This window comes from Helianthus annuus, chromosome 9 (genome assembly GCF_002127325.2).
Source record: "Helianthus annuus cultivar XRQ/B chromosome 9, HanXRQr2.0-SUNRISE, whole genome shotgun sequence".
NCBI classification, from domain to species: domain Eukaryota; kingdom Viridiplantae; phylum Streptophyta; class Magnoliopsida; order Asterales; family Asteraceae; genus Helianthus; species Helianthus annuus.
The window spans coordinates 49,213,303-49,223,975 of NC_035441.2; the positions used below are offsets into that span (position 1 = coordinate 49,213,303).

Below are 10,673 nucleotides of genomic sequence, written 5' to 3' on the forward strand. Positions count from 1 at the left end.
ATATTCGTGGATGACGCCCAATAGTGATGGATGTCGAATTCAACCTTTGTGCTTATGAATGGGTCAATTTGGGCGATGTTATATCTCTAACCAGTCAGATTAAATAGTAAAGTAAAGAAAACTTCAACACATCATTTGCTTATATTAACATTATATAGGATGGACAAAAGGATGGGTTGTGGGTCAACCCAGCCTGGTTCCACCCACACTAATTTTTTTTTTTTTGAGTAAACTGCCATTTTGGTCCTTGTGGTTTGGTCACTTTTGCCACTTTAGTCCAAAACTCAAACTTTTTGCATCTAGGTCCCTGTGGTTTCAGTTTTATTGCCATTTTGGTCCAAAAATGAAATCAGATCATATTTGTCTTATAAATCCTGCAATTCTGTCATTTTCCTCAGAGGCAAATCAGGTCATATTTGTCTTATAAAATATGATATTTATTTATAAAAAGAAATGATCATTTTGCCCCTGCGGAAAATGACAAAATTTGCAGGATTTTATAAGACAAATATGACATGATTTCATTTTTGGACCAAAATGGCAATAAAACTGAAACCACAGGGACCCAGATGCAAAAAGTTTGAGTTTTGGACTAAAGTGGCAAAAGTGACCAAACCACAGGGACCAAAATGGCAGTTTACTCTTTTTTTTTTTTTTTTTTTTTCATGAGATGCTTATGGTTGGTTAACCTTTGATAATATACAGTTTGATGAAGTTCTTAGTCAGGCACAAGGTATATATGTTGTACAGAAGAATAATAAATAAATAAATAAATAAATAAAATAATTTTGTTTTCAGTTGAGCCACCCAAAATTTCACTTTTCGTCCTTAACTTTTAGAAATTACTCTTATGGTCCCTACTGTTGCAGATGGCTCAACTCGCAAAAGCTTGCACGCATGAGGATCCCCGACAAAGGCCAAGCATGAGATATGTTGTGGTTGCATTGATGACTCTTTCAGCATCATCCACGAAAGATTAGGATATTGGTTGCGTTTATGAAAACCGGACTCTTGTTAGCCTCGTGTCTGACAAACAGTCAGTCACCATCGTTTCCTTCATTGTTTCTTTTCTCTGATAGTCGGTTTGTTTCTTATTTTTCACCTATTATGTTCTCAACTGCTCGTGAATCATTACACATAGATCAGCATGCCTCTTTGTATGAGTGCCACCAGTTAATCAAATTTTCGGTATATGATCTTCTTGAATTCGGTATTGTTTTTTATTGTTTAATTATGTGTGGAGTTACTACTGATGGATGTAATTGTGCTATTGTTGCTGATAATCCTTTAAATGTGGTGTCCCTTTATATAACGTTGTTGGACCATTTTTTTTAAACGGCTTGTTTTAACCCGTACCTATTTTTGTCAAAACCCCAATTTGACTGGAACCAAAATAACCATTTTCTGTAACGACTCGTTAGTAAGTGCTACGCCATTAGTGATTATTATTGAACTCTTCCATGTACCCTTTGGAGATCAGTTAGCTAATGTATTTACCAAAGTTTTGGAAGCAAAGACTATTCAATATTCATCGGTTAATAGCTCAAAGTGGAATGTTAAATCTTTGAATAAACTTGTTTATTTTTGCTTTAAAATTAGTGTTTTATTAGTTGGATATTCTGTGACTCGTGCACATTTTTTTGTTACTAAACGTGCTTTACTATTCTGTAAAAACTAGGGGTGTGCATAGGTCGGTTTTGTCCTAAAACCATAACCAGGATGTCGGTTAATGGTTATGGTGGTTATGGTTAATCAGTTTTGATGGTTATAGCAGTCGGTTATGGTCGGTTAACCATGATTTTAGGCCTAGCTAAAATAGCTCAAAAATATAATTGAGCATTATTTGGGCTTTGATATTTTTAACCATAGCGTTAAAAAATTCATATAAGCTATAATATTAATACCGAATATTCGAAAAAAAATGACAGTCCATTAATTCAAACAAACGTTCAAACGAAATAATATGATAAAATCCATAAATTCAAACAAACGTTCAACCATAAATTCGGATCGGTTATGTAAGTGGGTTGGTTATAGGCTTTGGTTAACCGTGACTATACTAACATGCGGGTCGGTTCGGTTATGGCGGTTATGGAACAATGGAAAACCACAACCGACCCATGAATATCGGTTTTTAGGAAATCATTAACCGACCCATCGGTTTTCTCTTTCGTTTGGTTTTTTCAGTTAATTTGGTTATGGGTCGATTAATTCGGTTTTTTGCACACCTCTAGTAAAAACTTATTTTTATCTGGCACTAACTTCCGATCGTCATGGCTATAAGCTTAAACCCATTCACAACATACTTCCATATCTTTCAAACACAGTTCTCAATCTCATTAGAACAAATGCAACCATGAAAACACTATTTCAACTTGGGGTTATAGTTATACTCATTAGTTGTTTCAATCTACAAAATTTCAAACAAAAATACTACTACATTAATTAATTCTCCCAAAATTAACATAAAATAGATCTCTTCTTCCTCACTATCATCTCAAACTTGTCCCCAGTTGTTCACATTTACTTGTTCTTCCGCTCTAAAACAGACCCAAGTTTGAAAAGAGTGAGGCGAATACCGTTTGGACTAACGGGTTTGACTATGACCCGTCTAAAGAATCAGGAGTAAAAATATCATATTGTCGTGTAACGAGGGAAAAGGTCAATCAAAGTGTCTAACGTCTCGGGCAGGAATTTTCTTGCAAATAAGTAACACGGCCGGTTCATACCGTTCCACATACAAGGCGTAATGGTAGTTACCCTCTGCAAAATTAAAAAAAAATAATAATAATAAAAACTGAAAATCTGAGAACAAAAAAGGAAAAAGCAAAGAATTTAGCAGGAACATTACCTTTCTATCGCTCGTTTCATGAACACTTTCAGTGATAGACTGCAAGATTAGCATAACCAGAACGCGTTACGATCATAGAAATATACGATGTGAATGGATTTGTGTTTTGTAAATAATTATCTGATTATTTGATATCAAACATTACATAATCACTTCATAATGAACATCGAAATCTATTATAAAAGTGCTATAGACTACGGTAAAATGAACAATTGTGGGATGAAGAGGGTAATACCGAGAGATTTTTGATGAGCTGGTAAGAAACGTCCTTCAGACCGTATGATTTCGGGTGCCATTTTCGTTCTGACCAGTCAACGTGTGTCACCGACCAGTTTGCAATCCCAGTAGGATCAAACATCTGAATGTTGAAATCATAAAACTCAATATCTTCAAATAGTCAAAAGTCAACATTTGACTTTTTTTTTTCAAATTTGAGCTTAGAAATACTAGGTTTTAAATTTTAATAAGCAAATTAGATAACTATGTGAATTTCCTCACATGGAAAAATGTTGGCAAATAATGTTCATCTGCGTAGCAATTGCGCCCGTCCATACCCGGCTGTAGTACAAAAAAAAAGATGTCATAATAAAATATATTTTAAATATTAAACTACAAAAACAAAAAAATATATATATATATATAAGCTTAAAATTGCATAATTGATAACTACAAATTCGAGGTGGCAACTTCAAAGAGTGTCAAATGTAAAAAAAACTAGTAGATGCCCCGCCCGCGTTGCGGGGCGATGGCCGAATAATTCTCAACCAATTAAAAAACACTACTATAATTTTGCTAGGGGAAAAAAACAAAAACGATGATAAGACCGTAGTGAACCAATTAAAACAAAAAACCTTTATAGTTTTGCAAAAAAAAAAAAAAAAAAAAAAAAAAAAAAAAAAAACAAACTAAAACGATGGGAAAACGTAATTTTTAACTACGGGCGAAATCATAATTTTAATTCGAGGATAAATCATAAACTAAATGGACCAATGGGGAAGTGTCAGGAAGCTGCCGGCATGACAGTAATTTTACACTGGGGGCTAAATCGTAGTTTAACCAGGAAAACTAACAAAAACGATGGGAAAATGTAACTTTAAGTTGAGGGCAAAATCGTAACCTTACTGGGAGAAAAAAAACTAATGGCGAAAGTATCAATTTATACGGAGCAAAATCGTAATTTTGAGCCGATGGGAAAATTAGAATTTTTAGCCGGGAGTAAAAGCGTAAATTTATTTGTAAGCGTGGGCAAAAACATAACTTTGAATTGATGGCAAAATCGTAAATTTAAGGGAAAAAAACTAATGGCAAAACTGTAAACTGAAACGGGTCAAAATTGTAATTTTTTACTGGGGGCAAAATTGAAATATTTAGCTGGGAGCAAAAGCGTAAATTTATTTTTAAGCGGGGACGAAAACATAAATTTAAAATGATAGCAAAATCGTAATTTTAAAGGGGGATAAAATCGTAATTTTGTTGGGCCAATAGGGGAGTGCCAGACAACTTCCTGGCACTATTACCCCTGCCGCCCTTTTTGACCAATTGAAAGCCTGAACTATTGAATTCTTATGTCACCATCTTATGATTGTAGTAGTTTAAATTTAAATGCCATTTTATTTATGATATAATTTCTTGAATAAAATATATTAAAAAGTCTTGTGCATTAAAAATACAGTTTAGGTCACTTTCGACCCATTTATTTTACCCGTATGACTTTTCAGGTCAAACATAAACCGATAAAACCTATTTAGACGCGAACGGGTCAAAATTGCCACCTGTACAAATTCAGTAAAATGCATGAATTAAGGAATAAACAAATTCTTACCCTACAATAATCTCTGAACTTTGTATAGTAGAGATTATCCGCCATAACTATGATGGCATGTTGACGCTTCATCGTGAACCACTGCACAAATTCAACATTACAACTTAAAGCTAATTCTAAATACAAAATCACATATATAATCCCTAAACTTTCATTTTTAACCCCAACATTTTTCCGCTTTCAACTTTGGTCCCTCATACTTTTCATCTTTTACAAATTTTTCGTTCTACATTTTGGTCTAAATCTTGAGATGAAACACACTGCAACGCGCATATGGTTCAACGTTTTTACATCTATTTTTTTGCCGGTTTAACGACCTCGTCACAACTCACGGGTCTTAAGCCAACTTAGTTATTACTTTATGTGTTTCACGTTTAGGTTTAATTTTTGCGAGTTACCACGCTCGCAACACACGTGCGTGGTTTAACGTTTTTACGTTTACTTTTTGTTCGCTTTAGCGGTCCAGTCGCAAAGCGCGGGTCTTAAATACTAGCTCAATTCTAAATTTCTAATATGCACATCCAAACACCCCCTTAAAATGCATAGATTTTGCTACAAAAAAAATTAATAAAGCAAAGTTGGAACCTGAGCACCCTTCCTAAAGAATTTTTTTTCGACTTCAGGTAACATATGATCCGAGTACCGACCACTTCCATGTGGACCAGGATCCTCAAAGCTATAAAAAAAATATTAACAAAAAAAAAAAACTTTTTTTAGAGAATTAATATAACATAGTTGTATGCGTACTCAAAATCACGAAGATCTCTAAACAAACCTGTCAATGAAGCTGACATTTGTGTACATAAGATAGTTGTAAATATAGTCAAAGTTGTGCAACGGTACACAGCTGGAAAACAGAATTTTGAAACAAAATTAGATACTAATTAGCTTAAACATAAAAATAAAAACATTATACGTGACAATTTTGACTCGTTTACTTACAAATGGGATCGTTCGACTTCGGGTTAACAGGTCAAGTGTATAAATTTTAGAAAGTCCCGGATAAAATAATGGGTCAAACGGAGTGTGGTTTATATGCATATAACCTCCTAAATCGTTTTACTAAAAAAATTGATTATTATTGTAATGGATTTGTGATAAGCATATTTAACACATTTTTGAAAAGCAAGTTCAGTCAACTTGACCTGTACCAATTACATGTCCCTTCTGCCGCCTTTAATATATATATACACACACACATGTGTGTGTGTATGTATATGCTCAGAGAGAGAGAGAGAGAGAGACTAACCTGTCAGAAAGTAACACAAAATGCTGATTGTCGGGGTCTTTCAGTGCATTCGCCAATAGCCGTTTCTCAGCATCAACCATTGAAATTTTCCCCCAATCTACCTGCAAAAAAGATTAACAAATTTCATTTTTTATTAATCTTTTTGTTTATTGCAAACCACTTTAATATATACATAATATACATACACACACACAAAAGTTGTGCTACATCATCATCATACTCAGTAAATCCCACAAATAGCAAAGCTAAGGTAGGGTCTGAGGAGGGTAGATGTAGACAGCCTTACCTCTACCCCGTAGGAATAGAGAGGCTGCTTCCAGTGAGACCCCCGGCTCGATTGTAGTTTTGTATCAAGCCTTGGACCTAAGACACATAACACTCAAAACAATCGGGACAGAGACTGATTGGTGCATGTACCCCGTGTCTTTCAGCTATCAATGTCACCACATGATGCATGATTAACCATCCGCCGCTTTTAACATTATTTTCACGAAATTAGTAAAATAACGTTAAAGTTAGTACCATTTCACTTTTGCCCCCCGAGCGCTCACACATATATACATTATATGTGCACACCGCAAGAGGGGCATAAAAAGTTGTGCTACAAATAACCAAATATACATACAAACCTTATCACTGCGAATTTCACGATTTTGAAAGTAACGGCTAGAATGCACTGGTTTGACCCTGGATGCATGAATATGGATTGAAAATCTTCCTTCATGGCCCTATCATATGTCGATAAAGCATCAGCTATCAAATTGATTACTGTGACTTGAATAATGCGAATAAAATAATCACCGGTACGTTTACATTTATCTCAATTATCAATTATCTTACAACTCCATACCAATTTCTTCAGATTATTTATAAAAATAATATAATCTTTTCAATTATATACAATACAATAAATATTTTAAAATAGAGTAAAATGCCATTTTCGTCCCTGAGGTTTGGCCACTTTTGCGACTTTCGTCCCTGAGGTGTCATTTTCATCCAAAAAGTTTGAAATCTTGCCAGTTTCATCCCTGAGGGCCAAATTTCAAGGGAGGAAAGTTGCAATAATGGAACAAGCAAAAAACGACTAAACCTTAGGGACGATTTTGGCATTTTACTCGGTAAAGGTGAGCCCACCTGACCCATTTCAACACATACCAAATTTACACATTTTGACACCTGTTACCCAACTCATCCGACACCCCCCCCCCCCATTTTCCCACCTCTAGTGAATCTTCCTGCCACGAACGATGATCACGTATAAATAAAAGTGGGCCGTGTCATACCTGAAAAAATTTGTCCCACAATCTCTCAAACGCCAATGATCCTGGGCTCAAGAACATGAACGCAATCTTGGGATTTTTCGTTTTGATCGGTGGAGTGTTCAATAAATTTTTAGTTACAACACGAGACGCAATCTCTTTATCACTAAGCTCTCTTTCAGGCGGTGGAAGCCACCTGGATATCTTCTTACAACTAGAAGACGAAAATATATAGCAAGCGGTAGAGTCTCGCGGTGGATAGACATACCCGACGACTAAAAACACACAAACTAATGAAACCAGTATAATAATCCACGTGGGTTTCTTTAGATGAGACCGTTTAGGCATGTCTTTTTTGCCCATAAGCCACACCTTAATGTTTACGTTTATAATTATGCATTATAAGTTATAACCAAACGAATTGTTTGAATCTGCAAGCAAGAAAATGACGGTATTAAAGATAATAACATGGAAGTCCTTTAAGTTAAAGATCAATTGCATCAGGCTGATAACTCATTTAATTTCCAACTTTAAGAAAATACCAAGGTTTAAAAGAACGGAAACGAGTTTCGAGGCGTTTTCCCTTCGCCTCACGAGGCGTAAGCCTCGAGGCGAAACGAGGCGTAAGGCCGAGGCGGTATTAATAAATAAATATAAAATTATATATATTATAAAAATAATAATACTAACTAATTTCATCATCAGATTCATCAAAATCATCAAAAACACACTTAAAAAAGACATGAAATGCTTGAAATTGACACAAAAAGTCAAAAACATCAAAAACAACTATCAAAATCCCCTGAGGCGCAGCTTTCTTAGCGCCTCAGCCCCTCTGAGGCGCATATATTAAAAACACCATGAGGCGCGCCTCAGACTCGTTTTTTGGCCGTTTCGCCTCGAGGCGCACGCCTCAAACGTTTTTTGAAACCATGGAAAATACCATCTCCAAAAACCGAAAAGCAGAATTCGGTTAGTGAAGCATGTTGATAAAGGGTTGTCTAGATGAGTGTTTTGAAAGCGGAATAAATGATAATGAAATACGAGAGATTAATAATCAGTTGTAATAACATATGCTGATCATTTATGAAAAACTAAATAAAAATAAGAGTATATAAGCGATTCGACTATACAAGTTCATAATCAAATTTGTTGCAGCTAGCATACAGCTGATTATCAAGAACCAAAAAATCAAAAAACAATAACTACCATCAGTCCATCACTTATATCATCAACTCAAAAACCCTTGTAACTATGATCACCATAAACCACTGGATTCATCAAACAAGTAACATAATTTACAACTATAAACAAAAATAGAAACCAAACCTAACAATCTAAGTCAAACCCACAAAACCCGATCCCTAAATACATAACATAAACCCTCAAACACGCAACCCTCTTACCATAAAACCCCTGAATACCAAACACATGTAACACATCAACCATTAAAAAAAAAAAAAAAAACCCTTCTTAACCCCCCACAATAAACCCACCATGAAAATCAAATCTTTATACCAACCCATCAAACAAAATCAAATCTTTATCCCAACCCATGAAATAAAATTGAAATTTAAAGCAAACCCATGAAGAATCTTGAAGAAAATACCTTATTCAACCGATCTTTTTTTTTTGGTGTGATTGAAGGAAGGGTTTTTGAGGGTGTAGGGTGGTGAGTGAATAAAGATAGAGAAATCAAGAATGGGGTTTGGTGATTGGGGGGTAGTGAAGAATTTTAAAAGTGGGTTGCGAATGACAAGTGGTCAACACAAATGGATTGTGAAGGTGGCGGAGGAGTTGATAGATGAATGATGAATATCATTGAATTGAAATCGGGTTGGAAATATGGAATTTTTATTCATCGGTAACTATCAACTTATTCGCAATGGGGTACAAGGAAAATAATCTTTTTATGAATTTTTTTTAAGGGTATGTCATACTCATCTCATCTCTCATCTATTTTTATAAAAAAAAAAAAGGTAAATTACCCTTTGAGTGTTTGCATTGTATTGTTTTAATCACTTGAATTTAAAATCATAAGTTTAACGTCTTGAGTCTCTAAAACTAGTGGGTATGGGGAGGCTCATCCCCATGAGAATGAGCCGCCACGTAGGCGCCACATCACTATCCCATGGAGGATGGGCCTCCTCCATTTTTGAGGGGGTAGAGGATGGGGCTACCCCACCTAGTTATTTTATAATTTTCTAAGTTTTTTTTGTTAACTTATTAAAAACTTTATAAAAATGAAAAAATACAACATAAAACATCATAAATAAATTCATTTCATAACATAAAAAAGATTACATTTCCTAAAAATAAAAACTACTAATCCTAGAAACGGAAAACATAAAAACGAAAAAAATTACGATACGATTAAAAAACTAAACAACCTACGACGTCCATTTTTTCTTCACTTCCTCTTTCATCCTCCGACAAACCTCGCGTTCATCCTTCGGGTTGGGGTTGTTTGGGTTGAAAGGATTCATGATTGTATAAAAAAGGGGAGTGTTTTTTATAAAAATGGATGAGAATGGGAGAAGAATGGGAGTAAATGGTATAAAAATGGATGAAAGGAGTGGTACTTATTTAAAGTTAAAAAGTTTTTTTTTTTAAATTATAGCCGTTACCAACGGCATTTTGTTTGAAAATGAGGCCCGTCATCAACGTCGTCTTGGAGCCGGGTTTCACAAGACGGGGCGAGGGGGCGGTGTGGGGGACCCTCGTTGGGCCTAAGTCGGCCCCCATACTGCTTGGTCTAATCGCTCATTATATAACGTTTTGAGTCCAATTTTTAACACTTGTACTTTGATTTTGGACTCAAGTGGTTAACACCACTAAACACAAGGACTCAAAACATTATAAAATAAGCGATTAGCGACTCAAAGCGTTAAACTTTTTGATTTTGAACTCAAGTGGTTAAAACCAGTAAAACACAGATACTCAAAAAGTTTGTTGTGGAAGGATCACTTCATACCCATTGTCTGATGGAGGATTTTCTGATGGTCCTGCACTGTTAGTCTTGACAGAAACATTTTCAAAAGTAAATTTATCAAGATCAAACAATTCTGCAGGATTTGCAGGGATTTTCATTGAAGATAGTTCATTGAACTTTACATTCAAAGTCTCTTCCACTGTTTTGGTTCTTGTGTTAAACACTTCGTAGGCCTTAGCAGTGGTTGAGTATCCCAATGATATCCACTGTCTACTTTGGCTGCAAATTTTGAAATTGAGTCTTTTAAGTTCAAAATAAAGCATGGGCAGCCAAACACTTTAAAGTATGAGATCAGTGGTTTGATTTTATACAGCAGTTCATAGGCAGTCTTTTGATGGCTGGGTTGATTAAAACTCTATTCTGGACATAGCAAGCAGTGTTTACTGCTTCTGCCCAGAAAGTTAATGGCAAACCTGAATCAACAAGCATGGTTCTGGCAGCCTCAATCAATGTCCTGTTCTTTCTTTCAACAACCCCATTTTGCTTTGGTGTCCTTGGAA

At 35.2% G+C, this 10,673-nt stretch overlaps 1 protein-coding gene across 1 annotated transcript; it reads right to left on the minus strand.

Annotated features, from left to right (window-relative positions):
• Positions 1–2,313: 2,313 nt before the first annotated feature.
• Positions 2,314–9,029, minus strand: LOC110878032 (glycosyltransferase BC10). The gene is made up of 11 exons (XM_022126290.2): positions 8,791–9,029; positions 7,206–7,612; positions 6,552–6,650; positions 5,923–6,023; positions 5,449–5,520; positions 5,259–5,349; positions 4,674–4,754; positions 3,350–3,409; positions 3,087–3,209; positions 2,852–2,890; positions 2,314–2,763 (listed from the first exon to the last, which is right to left on the minus strand). Exons 2-11 carry the CDS (start codon positions 7,542–7,544, stop codon positions 2,635–2,637), a joined length of 1,134 nt encoding a protein of 377 aa, XP_021981982.1. The 5' UTR covers positions 7,545–7,612; positions 8,791–9,029; the 3' UTR covers positions 2,314–2,634.
• Between the last annotated feature and the right edge of the window lie 1,644 nt (positions 9,030–10,673).